Source organism: Ahaetulla prasina, chromosome 3, assembly GCF_028640845.1.
Source record: "Ahaetulla prasina isolate Xishuangbanna chromosome 3, ASM2864084v1, whole genome shotgun sequence".
Taxonomy (NCBI): domain Eukaryota; kingdom Metazoa; phylum Chordata; class Lepidosauria; order Squamata; family Colubridae; genus Ahaetulla; species Ahaetulla prasina.
Genome location: NC_080541.1, coordinates 161,516,942 through 161,532,039, shown reverse-complemented (window position 1 = coordinate 161,532,039; position 15,098 = coordinate 161,516,942). Strand labels below are relative to the sequence as shown.

The following is a 15,098-nucleotide window of genomic DNA, read 5'->3' as shown; positions in this document are numbered from 1 at the left end:
AGTAGTCCCACGGCGAATTGCCCCGCGCCAAGTTGCCTGCGGCGAATGGTCATGACTACTTCAGCTTCAATTGCAACAATACACGAGCACACAATAGATTTAAGCTTAATGTTAACCGCTCCAATCTTGATTGCAGAAAATATGACTTCAGTAAGAGAGTTGTTAATGCCTGGAATAAACTACCTGACTCTGTGGTCTCTTCCCAAAATCCCCAAAGCTTCAACCAAAAGCTGTCTACTATTGACCTCACCCTATTCCTAAGAGGTCTGTAAGGGGCGTGCATAAGAGCACAAAGGTGCCTACCGTCCCTGTCCTATTGTTTCCTTTTCTTATATCCAATTAATATAGTTATTACATACTCATACTCATATATATGATTATATATTGTATAGTTATCTCATACTTAGGCTTATATATATACTGTGTGACAAAATAAATAAATAAATAAATAAAATAAAATAAAATAAAATAAAATAAAATAAAATAAAATAAAATAAAATAAAATAAAATAAAATAAAATAAAATAAAATAAAATAAAATAAAATAAAATAAAATAAAATAAAATAAAATAAAATAAAATAAACCCTGCTGAGGATCGCGGCTCGAGGCAGCCTGGAGGAAAGCGCTTTCCTCGCCCCGCGGGTGTTTTCGAAGCCCGACCAGAACCCCGAGCGCGCAAGATTCCAAGGCGGAGCAACCCCGCAGCGGGGAGAGAGAAAGAACGGGAACCGAAACCTACGAGCTTGCCAGCCCGGGAGACACAGCAGCAAAAGTTGCCGCTCGGGGAAAAGAGCCGGCGGGGTGGATGCGCGCGCAGAGCTTTTGCTTTAATCTCCTTTTTGGCTGGCGGTGGAGCGGACTTCCAGGCGCATTCTTCGCGCGCTGCGCTCACTTAGCCAGGCAGCCTCCTCCTCCTCCTCAACACGGGCGCCTGAAGCCACAAACACCAGCCTGTCTTTCTCCCGCCGCTCCACTCCCGTACGGCCTCTCTTGGAGGCGGGGGCAAGGCTGAGCCCGCCCTTCCCTCTTCAGCCGTCCAGGACCCGTGTTGTCGCCCGGGAAACCAGCAACATCTCCCGGCTTCCCAGGGCGGCTGCGACTAAAGCGGTAAGGACCGCGGCTATCTTCCTTCGGGGTGCCAACGTCCGGAATAGCTGGCAAAACGCAGCACGGGAGTAAAAAGTTGCTTCTCACTGGGATGCCACGTAGCGGTGGTTCGGATGTTGGCAGCCGAGGTCGGGCAGCGCGGTGGGCAACTAGCGGGCTAGATCAGGGGTCTCCAAACCTTGGCCACTTTAAGCCTGGTGGACTTCAACTCCTAGAATTCCTCAGCCAGCTTTGCTTTGCTGGCTAGGGAATTCTGGGAGTTGAAGTCCTCCAAGCTTAAAGTGGCCAAGGTTGGAGACCCCTGGGCAAGATGACTCATTTTGCGGGAATTCCAGGATCGGGTTAATGGGGGTAAAAAGTGCGTTTTTGTCCGCACTGGGTTGGGTTCGGACTCAAGTTGGAGACCTGAAAACGTCCCACAAGGACAAATGAAAGCTTCTTGATCTCCTCCAGGCGATCGGTCGAAGTCGGATTCCCATGGGAGAAAGGCTAGAGATTCTCAGTCATCCCGGTCCTGGTTGTCCCAAAGGTGCTTGTTCAGGAGGCAACTGGACTTCCTTGTTTTTTTTTCTTTTGAAGCTCTTTCGCTTCTCATCCTAGAAGCTTCTTCAGCTTTGACACCCTTCCCCCACTATCCTCTCAGAGCTGAAGAAGCTTCTTGGATGAGAAGCGAAACGGCTTCAAAAAGAAAAAACAAGAAAGAGTCCAGTTGCCTCTTGAAAAAGCACCTTTGGGACATCTGGGAGAAAGAGATTTTGCAGACTGCAGACACGGTGGGGTGCTTCATTCAAAGCAGAATAAAGCACTTGAAATAATTACACAGATCACTGATTTCATTTCACTAGGCATTAAAATCCTCAGTGCTTTCCCCCCCCTCAAAAGGTAACTGGACTTCCTTGGTTTTTTTTTCTCTTTTAAGACTTTTTGCTTCTCATCCAAGACCTGAAGAAGCTACTTGGATGAGAAGCAAAACCTTTCCAAAGGAAAAAACAACAACCAAGAAACTCCAGTTGTCTTTTGAAAAAAAGCACTTTTGGGACAACCGTAACCTGGATGATTGAGAATCTCCATAGATACTCTGCACTAAACTTACCAATATGTATGCTAAGATTTTAGTTTTCTCCAAGTATTCAGAGTTATTGGCTTGAACGGATAAAAATAGAAGAGGAAATCATCAATAGGGATATCTCCTGAGAAGAATGTAGAGTTTGTGAAGCATGAGTTGAATGTTCAACTTACGGATTTCTTATAGTATTAAAAAATATCTAGAAGACACACTGAAAGTATGATAGGAGGATAACTGGCTGTGGGTTTTCCCAAGAATAAAGTTGCTATTTTAAGGTATCACTTGTTGAATCTGGATAATAAATGAATCCCTGAATTATACCATAACAACTTTCTCTAAAGTACTCTTGATTTTTGTTACTGCCCCTTTCCTGTCATTTTGACTGCAAATTAAGGAGTTGCAAAATCTTGTTTGTAGTGGTGCTATGAATCTACTTCTGGTGATCATAGGTGGTTCTCAAGTCCACTTTGCAGGTTACAAAAGAAAAAACAAGAAAGAGTCCAGTTGCCTCTTGAAAAAGCACCTTTGGGACATCTGGGAGAAAGAGATTTTGCAGACTGCAGACACGGTGGGGTGCTTCATTCAAAGCAGAATAAAGCGCTTGAAATAATTACACAGATCACTGATTTCATTTCACTAGGCATTAAAATCCTCAGTGCTTTCCCCCCCCTCAAAAGGTAACTGGACTTCCTTGGTTTTTTTTTCTCTTTTAAGACTTTTTGCTTCTCATCCAAGACCTGAAGAAGCTACTTGGATGAGAAGCAAAACCTTTCCAAAGAAAAAAACAACAACCAAGAAACTCCAGTTGTCTTTTGAAAAAAAGCACTTTTGGGACAACCGTAACCTGGATGATTGAGAATCTCCATAGATACTCTGCACTAAACTTACCAATATGTATGCTAAGATTTTAGTTTTCTCCAAGTATTCAGAGTTATTGGCTTGAACGGATAAAAATAGAAGAGGAAATCATCAATAGGGATATCTCCTGAGAAGAATGTAGAGTTTGTGAAGCATGAGTTGAATGTTCAACTTACGGATTTCTTATAGTATTAAAAAATATCTAGAAGACACACTGAAAGTATGATAGGAGGATAACTGGCTGTGGGTTTTCCCAAGAATAAAGTTGCTATTTTAAGGTATCACTTGTTGAATCTGGATAATAAATGAATCCCTGAATTATACCATAACAACTTTCTCTAAAGTACTCTTGATTTTTGTTACTGCCCCTTTCCTGTCATTTTGACTGCAAATTAAGGAGTTGCAAAATCTTGTTTGTAGTGGTGCTGTGAATCTACTTCTGGTAATCATAGGTGGTTCTCAAGTCCACTTTGCAGGTTACAAAAGAAAAAAAACCCACAATTAAGTGGTCATGTAATTGTTCTTCCCAAAGACTTAAAAGGCTATATTTACACTGCCTCTTCAGTTACTTGATTTTGTAAAATGGACATTCATTTCTTTATCAGCTGCCAATACCTTTTCAGCTAAATATTAGGTTTAAAAATGTAATTCCTGTTTAGTAAAAATGTCAGAGATCATGAAGGAGAAAGCCACCCGCTTGGCCAAGAACAGAGGCAGCATATCTTCTTTGGGGAGCCATGAGATCAGAGCAAAGGATTTTTTTGGAAGAAACAAAGAGTAAGTAGCAATGTTATATTTTCTTATTTTTCATCTTGTTAATTCTTTGGTAGTTCAGTTGGGTGATTTCCTTTGGGCACCATGAGGTTAAAACTTTTTATATTTAGTCATGGAAATGCTCGGTAATAGTTGAAAATTCCTCCAGTATTTAGCTATTTTTAAGAAGCTGTCCTTTCCTGAGAGCCATGTTGAATAAAGATTCTATACTGACTTCATAGCATGTTGTTCTGCCATAATGGGGCATGTACAGAAATCCTGTTCCAGTTGCAAGGTGAGATTGGAAAGAACAGACAGAATGGAAGGGAATCAAAATGGCAGTTTTCAAGTAACTACAAGGTTGTCATGCAAAGAACAGAGTTTTTGTAGAGCAGTATTCCTCAGCCTCAGCAACTTTAAGATTTGTGGACTTGTACTTCCCCAGATATGGAGGTAATTCTATATCAAGGCTATACTTAATATTATGTACAAAATCAATAGGGCTTAACATACCAAGAATCCCTATTCTGGTAGTTCCTACATTCCTTGATGATATTTCACAGGTTGTTCATTTTTTAATGAATGCAGTTATTGTTGGTTATTATGTTTAGCTCTATAAGTACTGTGTCATATATGGATGAACCTGGCCACCATGAGGATAGCCTGCGTCCAGCTATTCAGATGGAGAACACATACCAATTAGGTAAGTATAATTTTCATATTGATCGTCCAGTCCCCCCATGTAAGATATTTAGGACTTACTGTATTCTCTAGGTCGGACTAGACTTATGCAAGACTGATTATGATTGCCAAGCAAGTATATTTAATAAAGGTGATTGCATTTAGCAATAGGAGCACCCTAGGTGTTTCATAACCGGACATCATTCTTCTGTTTCTAGGTCATGCTGTTTTCTTCTGTTTCCAACGTTGACATTCTAGCCTCCAATCACAAGAATATATCTTACTTGCATGTTTCATCAGTTCCAGACTAAATCTGACTGTCAAAGTCATCAACCTCTAAAGCAGGGGTGTCCAAACTACGGCCCGCGGGCCAACTGCGGCCCGCGGGTCAGTTTTTATTGGCCCGCAGCAAATTCTCGGTGGACAGTGGGGTGCGGCCCCCGTCCTGGCCCCCAAGGAAGCCGCCGCTCGCCCGGTTGCAGATGCGGAGTGGCTCCGCTGGCGATCCCGCCCACCGGGGCTGCGGGCGGCCATTCCGCCACTGGGCTGTAGGCGCCCAGGGCGCCCATGGCTCCGGCCCGGCCCACCAGACAGAGGAAGAGGGGGGGGGGCGGCGACGCGCATCGTCCCCACGCGGGGCTGCAGCCCCGGAAGCCAGGCGGGCGGCGCTCTGCTTCCCAGCCCAGCGGGATCCTCTCAGGCGCGGCGCTCTGCACGCTCAGGGGCGCTTACTTGTCGCGGATGATGGTCTGCAGCTCCCGGATCTGGTCGTTCATGGGCAGGAGTTTGAGCTGGGCGCCGCCGATCCCGGCCAGTCGTGGCGTCGCCGTCGCCCGGCGTGGCTGTGGCCTCCTCGGCGCCCCGTCGCCCGCACAGCAGCCGTTCCGCCAGCGCAGCGACGCCGGCTGCCGTCGGCGCTGCTGCTGCTGCTGTCCGGCTCAGGCTGTCACGCTGCCGGGCGGGGTCGGCGCAGCTGCCGAGGCCCGCCCTCGCCGCTCGCTGGCATCCCGGCCTCTGCCCCGCCGCCCACCACGCGCCCGGTCGCGGCAAGGCATCGCCTCCATGCGCCGCCCGAAGCAGCCGCGGCGCCCGCCACACGCTCCGCTTTACCTCAGCCGCGGGCCCGTGTGCGGCCCGTGGCGGACGAGCTCGCCCGCTCCCATTGGCCGCCGCGCCTGCCGCTCACGCCGCGCCGCCACTCGGCGTTCGGAGGAGGGCGGTGCCCGCCCTCTCGCCCCTAGTTAGCCCGTCCCTTTCTGGCCTGGGTGGGAGCGCGTGGCACACCTGAGTGGCTGCGAGGCGGTGCGGGCCTCGCCTGGGCCTCCCGGAGTCCCTCCATTGGCTGCTGTGTCTCCCTCAGTGGGAAGAGAGTTCATGACGGACGGAAAATCCCAGTAAATACATGCTGGTTGCCAAAAGCTTGACTTTTGATGTAACTGGGGATGCTGCGAAGGTCATAAATGCAAAGACTGGTGGTAAGTCACTTTTTTCAGTGCTGTTGTATTGGTCGCTAAATGAGTGGTTGCAAGCCGAGGATTACTGGTAGCCGCTGTCAGTATTTAGGTCTCTATGTATTTAGGTTTCTATGCCCATAGCCACATCCCCTCAGTCACATGAGGAGTTAGCCACGCCCACCAGTCACATGACCACCAAGCCACACCCCAAAATAAGCCACGCCCACAGAACTGGTACAAAAAATTTTAGCCCCCCCCCCCCCCCCCCCGGTGGCCCGGGCCTTTGCTTATTTTTCTGTATTTGGCCCTCACTCAAAAAACTTTGGACACCCCTGCTCTAAAGTCATTATCTGTCTTGAGCATCTTCTTTTATTATTGTTACCTAATATAGATGCCTCTCCTTTTAGCTGGGGAGCTGGGATGAGCTTTTGTAACTTAGTATGAACACTGGGAGTATATACTCTTAGCATGCCTGCAAGCATTCTTTGCACATCCCTCCCAGGATTACACCTCCTAGTATAATGGCAGGTTTTGAGGATGGATATACTTTATAGTAACATCATTAAAAAGGCTTTATCTTTTATTATCAGCAGGGTTAAAACAGTTTAGTGCAAAATAAATTTGCCTTTCTGCTTCCAACTGGGTAGGAATGAAAAACATAGATGCAGTACAAATAAGTATACAATTTAGAAAATTATCTTTTGGAAGAAAATATTAGCTTATGACTCTGCTGAAAAATTGCTTTTTGAAGATTGTATACTTTATTTGCTGGTGATCAGTTTTTTGGTACAGAGCTGCCAAACTTTTTATCAATTAGGAATTATTTCATAATATAATTTCATGCATATACTGCACTTTGAAAATAAAGATATAGGTTAAAAAAAACACCACCCAAAAGTATTATATACCATACCTTGACAAATGTATAGTTACATTAAAAATAATTTTAAAAGAGAAATGAAATTTTAAAAAGGGAAGGTCCATAAACAATAATATGGTACTTTATTCTTTATAAAAACGCAAGTATTCAATCCTTTTGTAAAATCAACCGTGTTATACTATTTAAACCCAGTTTTGAAAAAATGACATTCACAGATACTAAATATATGCATTCTGCTTTAATGTACTTCAAAATTTCAGGGAGATGCTCGTTAAAATATAAAGTTGCCATCCAACATGAGAGACCAGCAAAAAGCACATTTAACCCAGAAACCTATTAACAAAATACATAGCTCCCAGTTTTGCAGTGTAACTCTTTTCCGTCAGTTGGTTTTGGGAAGGAAGGGTTAAGGAACTACTTTTTGAAATCACAGATCATTTACCTGTTTTGTCTCAAAGCATTATATTTAGTCTTCCATGCTGTTCAACATCTAGATTCAGTCACTTGGGAGATCAAGAACCTTGGAGTGAAGTGCCATCAGTACATCAAAAAAACCCATTATTATTCTAAAAATCCTCTTTTCTGAGTTTGATAATGGGCTGAATGGGGGGTGGGGGAATTGAAATGAAAATTTAACAAGATAGAAATGCTGATGATAAATAGGAAATGTCTAGGGCATTTGAGCATCACTGAATCCATTTTTCCAAGAAAGGCTCCGCAGATCTCACCAGATTCTCAAAGAGAACACACACAAAAATTAAGAACCTCTGCTCTAAACAGCCTGAGGACCAACTGTTTAAAGGAGAACCCCCCCTGAGTGTAAATCTGTCCAGGCATTAAAAACAGAGGCCCTTCTGAAGATTTCCCTTTTATGAAGATCACAAAATGGGCATCTGCAAGAAAACCTGAATCTTTTCAGCTATGGAAACCGCTTCCTTAGAAATTACACTAGCTCCCTTTTCTCTCTGTGTTTAGCAAATTTATAAAGAAGGGACTCTTGTCAAATTTTAACTGGTGATTAATATTAAACACAGTTTACACATCTTTCCTATTTCTGTTTTAAAAATTTTTATCTACCTTTTAATCAAATGATATGGATTAAATAAAATGAGCTCTCTCTCTGCTTCTCAGGTCCTACAAAGTATTTCCCAATCACTGCTGTGAATAACATCTTGAAGGATGTGGTAGTAAGTTATCTACAGGAAGAACAATATGAAGCAGAGTTGTGCAGGCAAATGACTAAAACTATATCTGAGGTACAAAATTATTACTAAAGTAAGAATTAAAATCAGTATTGGAATAGATCTTGTAGAAACCCTAAGGTGCAGATAGAGGGGAGCCTATCAAGCTTTATTTGAAGGAAGTTTCAATTGTTTTTCAGCAACAGAGTTCAAGAGTGGGGCATTAAGAGTAAAATATTAAGATAGCCTTAAAAATATTTGATAATTGTGTTGGCATATGTTAGGCCATATTCAAATGAACTTTTTGAGCTTTGATTTTATATCTCAAGTTATTTGTTGAGAAGCTCTTAGTGCTACTTTACTATTTTGTAAAATAAAAAAGAAATTGCAAAGAACTTTTCAGGCTGTTCAGAATGTATTTTTCTCTATTATATGCCCTTATATATTTCCCATATTTTGAATATGATGTCACTGCTGCATGAGGGAACAGTCGAAGGTCCAGATTTTATGATCCAATTTTTAATTTAGGAATTTATAACTATCTATAACATAGGAGTAAGTTGCCCTGACTAACTGTAGAATCAGCTTTTGTGACTTTCAATCAATGGTACTTGATCTTCTAAATTATTTGGAATTATAAATCCAATTTCATAATACATTGTCATTAGAGTGGAATGGTTAAATACTTAAACAGATTTGTACTGTACTCTAAGAACTTCTAACTCTCTAACAGTAACTAAGAGTTTAAGCAAGTATATTTTTCTCCTAGGTAATAAAAGCCAGGATAAAAGACCTGATGGTACCAAGATACAAAATTATTGTGATTATATACATTGGACAGCTAGGTAAACAGAGCATGCAGATTGGAAGCAGATGCCTTTGGGACACTACAAGTGACACTTTTTCTTCATACTCCTTTAAAAATAGATCATTGTTTGCTCTTGCAAATGTCTATGCCCTTTACTCTGAATGATGATGCAAAAGATGTGAGCTGAAAAACAAACTAGATCTTATTTTTGAATTATACTTCTATCCACATTGACATGGTGATAAGATGTATTAATAAACTAATGTGCATAGTTGTTACATTTGCTAAATAATCTATTAATTATGGAAGAAAAAGTTAAATTATTTTTTGAGACACCACCATTGTAATTGCAACTAGTAACACAGCTGTTTGGTCCTGAATACAGTGGTACCTAAAAAATTGTGAGCCCTTTTGACTTTTCAGTTGCTCTGCATTAATGACATAAATGTGTAGTTTGGTATCATTTTCCTCAATAAATAAATGAACAAGTATAATGTTCTTGACTCAGTTTAATTGGGTTCTCTTTAGTGTGGAGAATAGGTCCTATTTTAAGTAATATTTGTGCAGAAATATTGAAAATTCAGAAGGGTTCACAAACTATTGCAGGTTTTCAGGAAGAGATTCAGTATCCCTGATATAATTACCTGTGATGGAATAATAGGTTTAAATGTGAGATCCAATTACCTGTTTACATTCTTGAATAATGATTGGTGTAAAAGCATAATAAGCAGATTTGTTTATATTTATACAGGTAATTAGTTTGAAAGGTAAGCTGATCCATTAGAAACACAATTTGGCTTTTCTGAGAAAAGTATATGTGTTAATAGAAAGGCAGTGGGAAACTATATGGTACAAATTAGATAATAGCAGTAGTAATTAAAGTGTTGTTCCCTTTCTTTTTGTAAAACGATTAGATAAGAACATGATTGGTTAAGGAACAGTCCACCCCTAAGAGGCTGCCTATTGAGCAGCTACAACTAAATAATATAATAATATAAATACCTTTGTTTCCCTAAAAATAAGGCCCTGTCTTATATTTTTTGAACCCCGAAATAAGCGCTTGGCCTTATTTCCGGGAGGTCTTATTATTTTGGGGTGTATGGAGCAAGATGGGGCTCTCTTGCTGTCTTACCTGATTTCCAGCTCTGCATTTAAATATTTTTGGGGAGGGCTTATTTTCAGGGGGAGGCTTGTTTTGGCGCATGCACTCAAAAGCCCGATTGGGCTTATTATCAGGGGATGTCTTATTTTCGGGAAAACAGGGTATAAATAAATCACTTGCTAAATGTATTGATAAATTGGATAAAGTTTAAAAAAAGAAATCTAAAGATTTGATTTGAAATAAAGATATGTAGAAACCATTTGTGGCTACCTTTTGTCTATTTGTATTTATATTTTTCAATTAATAAATACATGATAACCCATCTTAAAAGATCAAGACGCACAAGAATAAGTAGCCCAGATGAAAGCACCTGATTTGAAGCCGATTTAAATTTCAGGCATGAAATGTTGGAATCACAGTAAGGCAGTCACAAAACTTTGCAGCTTATGAGTAGAGATTATGAGTAGAGACATCACAGTCACCACCTGAAACCCGTAGTCCAATGGAGGCAACTTTCCTCCCCCCATTAAAATGCATCTGGAATGAGGCTATGAGGTGAGAGTAGTGTGGATTATCTGACTGCTAGCTGCAGCTGTTGTGGATCACTGACCAATTCTTGAAACCAAAAGTTTTTCAATCAAGAATGTTTCCTATCTCTGTAAAAAAAAAAATTGCAACATTCTCATTCCTGCACTCCTCTCCCAAATACGTTTTTTTCCACCCACCAAACATTTATCATCACTATTTGCAAGTTTCCTTGCAAAAACTTCCAAAGCATCTTTATTTTGAGATCAGTCCAGGCAAAAAGTTATTAGAAGAATAAACATTGAAATGCATAGATCAATATTGTCTCTTCTGGCTGTCATTCCAGGATTTCAGTCAGGATTTCTATTAGCTTTATCATGGATTAAAGCTCCTAAACTGAACCACAAAGCTCTAGTCATTCATTCAAACTGTTCTTTGAACTCCCTAAGAAAGTGAAACATGTTCAGAGATTTTTTTTAATTTGCAAGCCCAATACTATTTATGCATTGACAAGAACAGTTTAGAGAAACTAGTTTACTGAATTGCACATTTATTTCAAAAATTAGAAAACAAAGCAGCTAACTTCCATACTACACAAGTATGGAAAAAATGTTTCTAATTGGTGTAACATCCTAAACAGAATAGCAACTTGGAGCATCTGCAGAGCTGGGAAATACAAAGTGTAACAGGAAAGATTTGAAAACGCTATATTCTAGATATGATGCATCTTATTTAGATAAGCTTCCATGGCAGGATTTTAATATTTTTAGCACAGTGAATTTATAGTGTTTGCACTGCATCCAATAGTACAACAAGTGATTGTAAGCTGCACAACATCCTTGCTTCTTTTGTGAACAGACTTCTGTTGCATGTCTTGCAAATCTTTCTCAGACTCCATGTAGTACTGGATTAATTCGTTGCTTTGGGATTTTGACTTCTCCATGTACTTTCCATTGGCATCTGTAGAATGAGATTAAATTATAAATATGTATGCATTTCTTGTTCCATTACATAAAAATGAGAGACAAACAAGTTGAGATTTTATCTCCATAAACCTAAAATCTAAAACCATTATCAAATAAAAGCTGATGTTTTTTTTAATTTTTCTGTGTGCATAGTCTGTGTTGTTAATATTTAGAAGATCAACCTGGAAGTTTCAGTCTAAGAATTTATACTAAAACAGCTGCATTGCTTTCAGAAAGCTTTGTTTTCCCAGAAAGTATATCCCAAATTGAAACTAACTTCTTTTCAAAAGAATGAAGAAAATTAGATTTTCTTCCAAATGCTTCTCCAATTAGAATAGGAATTATATATTAACTTCAAAAGATCAAAAGCAAACTGCTTTGTGAGTTTTGTAATCCTGGTCACGCACCTGATTTCAGTGAGCCCTAAGAGATGTTGCTTCATTCACCAAAATATATTTCTGAACAGACTCCTTTAAAGTTCTGAATTTCTATATTCTATATGCAATTCTCTATATCTGTATCTATATACTATATCTATCTACATCTAGCTATCTACTTAAAACAAAATAATCCCAAAAGCTATTATTAAAAAGTAACTTGTAGAAATCTAAAAACTGATTAATATGTATTATCCTATGCAATATTGTAGCATATTTCAAAGCTTGCACAGGTTGAGGCATAGGGACTTGAAAAGATAATTGCCAGCTCTGGTACATTTAAGAATCTCTTCTTGGTGCTCATACCATCAAAATAGGGCAGAATGAGTTTTCTCCCTGGTACTTTCTGTTTTTTAAATTATGTTATTACTTTTATAATGTAACTCATCTTTAAAATGTTTTTATTAAACTATAGCATAGTAAAATCAAGATAATGGTAGATTTATTGCAATGATTGATTGCATGCCAAAATTATGAATATTGGGGTAGTTCATATGCTTACCTATGAGCCCTTCTGAAAAATGGTCACCAAGTTGTCTTCTCCACCGTGATCCTCCACAAGCAAAGACAACCGCTCTTACAAATTCTCTCCCACAGAGTTTAATAGTTGTTGCTTCAGAATGTATGGCCATGACGCAGAGGAAAAGCAGCCCTACTAGTACCACCTTCATTTTCTAGATAAAACACCTTGTAGCAATTTGAGCAGGGAAGAAGTAAAGAGCCACTAGAGGTTCATGCTGAGATCCGGCATCAATTTATATGTATCTGGGCTGTTGGTTGAATGACGTGGGCAGAACTAGTAAAATGTTTTTTTGATGGCTTTAAGTGCTGTAGGTAATGTGCCTGAGTTGTTCTCAAATAGTTACTGATGTTTCAGTATATCACTACATTGGCCAAGAACAGCAGTCAGTCAGTGTTCCAGAACATTTATAGAATTATTCTGCCTTAGATCAATATTATAAATGTGCACTTCATCCCCATATCGCAAAGTGTCGCTTGTGATATTTAACTAAGTGCAAGTTATTGTGGCTGCTATAATTTTTAAGCAGTGGATTAATTTAGCTAGTATGAACATTCCAGGTTGCTTTGGAACATTTAGCAGAATTATTGGATTCTCTGAGTTTTTCCAATGCTTTAATCTTATATGTGCTGGTCCAGCAATTGATCCTTTGTATTTAAATTTTGCAGATTTTGAAAACCATCAGTGAATAATTTTGGAATGAGAGAGAATAATTTTGTTTTTTTATGTTTCTATTGCACTCTGACATAATCTACTTTAAGATAGTATCAGTTTCTGAAATTACGGATTTTATCTAGCAAGGATGACATAGGATGTTGCAGAGTTGAAACCCTGAGAAAAAGCCTTTAGATCATAAAAGTGTCTTGTTTCAGCTTGTGTGTGTAGTTAAAACTAAAAATAACTGTGAGTAGAATTATTCACAATTCCTGAAAGCAATTTTAAAGCTGAAAGAAATTGTTGATAAGAGAATTAACTTCTGACAGAACTCATAGATGTCCACAGCTAGCCATAGTGATATTAAAAATAACATGCATGGATGACATTATAACTCAAACTTACCATATATAATTACATCCTGATATCCATACAAAACACAGACCTTGCATCATCTTCATGATCAATGTTCTGCCACGTGACTCCACATGCCTATGTAAGTACTAAAACAATCATTTTTGATTGCCTGATCCTTGAAAAGTGAGTTGAGCTTGCAAACTTTTATCTTTTCCAGGACTCTATTTCCATCACTAGAAACAAGAGTGACAGCCAGATTGGGCTAGCAGTCAAGGCACCAGGTTAGAAATAAGGAGACAGCGAGTTCTAGTCCCACCTTAGGCATGAAAGTTGACTGGGTGACTTTGGGCTGGTCATTCTCTCTCAGCCAATCTACCTCACAGAGCTGTTGTTGTGGAGAAAATAGGAGGTAGAAGGTCTATTAGATATATTTGCTGCTTTTGAGTTGTGTATAAAAATAATAAAGGCAGGATATGTATAAACAAAAGAAATGGACACAAGGCTACCACTGTTGTCAGGCTAATAGCCTGTTAGAACAGTAGGATACCATCCTGGGAGAGCTGTTTACAGCCCATTTCTGGTCTATGTGCAGTAAATTATGCAAAATGCAATATTGGAGCAGGAACAGCAAAACAATCCCCAAGTACAATGACAGAAATTCCTGGTAAGCATAACATGAGGAAACACAGATAATCTTCAGTTATGTTACTCTGTGAAACTCACAAAATTGCAGTTTGGAGTGCGATGCAAGCTACTTTTTGCCCTCTGGAAAAAGAAAGCATCCATATCTTTTCTGTAAGGAAGCAAGCTAGCTCAGAGAACCTTGTATCATTAAGAAAAGCAGCCAGTCAGTATGCAAATGTAGACCTTCTTCCTTTTTTCCTTTGACAAATTCTGATCTGGATTGTTTGATCAATTGTAATTGTAGTTCATTACACACTTGGTAGTTTGGGTGTGGAGATTTTTTAGAATTTGTTATATGGTATGTTTTTTTACAGGTGTTTTTGGAGGTTGGCACATGTACTCATTTTATGGGCTTCTGCCATCTCCAAATCCTTTGGAATATCTACTAAAAATTAATTTAAGAATAATTTACCTTTGGACTAGAAAGAAATTTGCTGTTCAAGAATCCATTGAATAGTGCCCAGCTGTAAGTATAAATGGGTCGCTTTCTAATTTTTTTTAATTAGAAAAAGTAGCTGAGACTAGTTGCTCATCTATTTATGCTTTGAAATACATAGTAGCTATAATATAAAGAAACTTATTGATACCTTACATCACACATATTCTCCAACTTCAAGACATAAATGTTGATGACTGTTAACTTCGACATAGAGTACCATTAACCTTGATGATATATTTCAGTTTACAAAAGCATTAAAATATTCAGTTCTTTAGTAGAACCAACAAATAAAAAGGATCTCTATCTGCTCTTAAAAGAAAGGATGCATCCTTTTATCACTTTTAGAAGGATAATGATTAACACACTGTTCACTCTAATGCATGCCCTCTTTAGAAACATGACAGGAGACAGTTGTCACATAATTTCTTCATAAAAATGTGTAAACTGCACTTAAGGATAGTTGTTAATGCTTTCTAACCAGTTTATAATTTGATCTGTTTAAGCATTCAGTTCTTGTTGCCATACTGTGTGACAAAATATATAATAAAATTAAAATAAAATAAAATAAAATATTGCTTCACTACTTGGGAAGCCAATTTGATGATACAATTAAAAATTATAATATTT

The 15,098-nt window shown here is 39.3% G+C and overlaps 2 protein-coding genes across 2 annotated transcripts; one reads left to right on the top strand and one right to left on the bottom strand.

Moving 5' to 3' along the window:
- The first annotated feature begins 861 nt into the window (after positions 1–861).
- On the top strand, positions 862–10,896 carry DYNLT5 (dynein light chain Tctex-type family member 5). Its single transcript, XM_058178965.1, has 5 exons — positions 862–1,107; positions 3,691–3,808; positions 4,396–4,487; positions 7,931–8,055; positions 8,750–10,896. The coding sequence occupies exons 2-5, from the start codon at positions 3,696–3,698 to the stop codon at positions 8,951–8,953; spliced, it is 534 nt and encodes a 177-aa protein (XP_058034948.1). The 5' UTR covers positions 862–1,107; positions 3,691–3,695; the 3' UTR covers positions 8,954–10,896.
- A 22-nt stretch (positions 10,897–10,918) lies between these two features.
- Positions 10,919–14,348, bottom strand: INSL5 (insulin like 5). The gene is given in 2 exon segments (XM_058178974.1): positions 10,919–11,408; positions 12,302–14,348. Coding segments are annotated over 2 exon segments (414 nt in total). The 5' UTR covers positions 12,489–14,348; the 3' UTR covers positions 10,919–11,181.
- Positions 14,349–15,098: the final 750 nt, after the last annotated feature.

Excerpts from the sequence above, each read along its gene's own strand:
- DYNLT5 (XM_058178965.1), top strand. The coding sequence starts at position 3,696 with ATGTCAGAGATCATGAAGGAGAAAGCCACCCGCTTGGCCAAGAACAGA. Across the intron at positions 3,809-4,395 it reads TTTTTTGGAAGAAACAAAGA|CTCTATAAGTACTGTGTCAT; the intron begins GTAAGTAGCAAT and ends TATTATGTTTAG. Across the intron at positions 4,488-7,930 it reads GGAGAACACATACCAATTAG|GTCCTACAAAGTATTTCCCA; the intron begins GTAAGTATAATT and ends TCTGCTTCTCAG.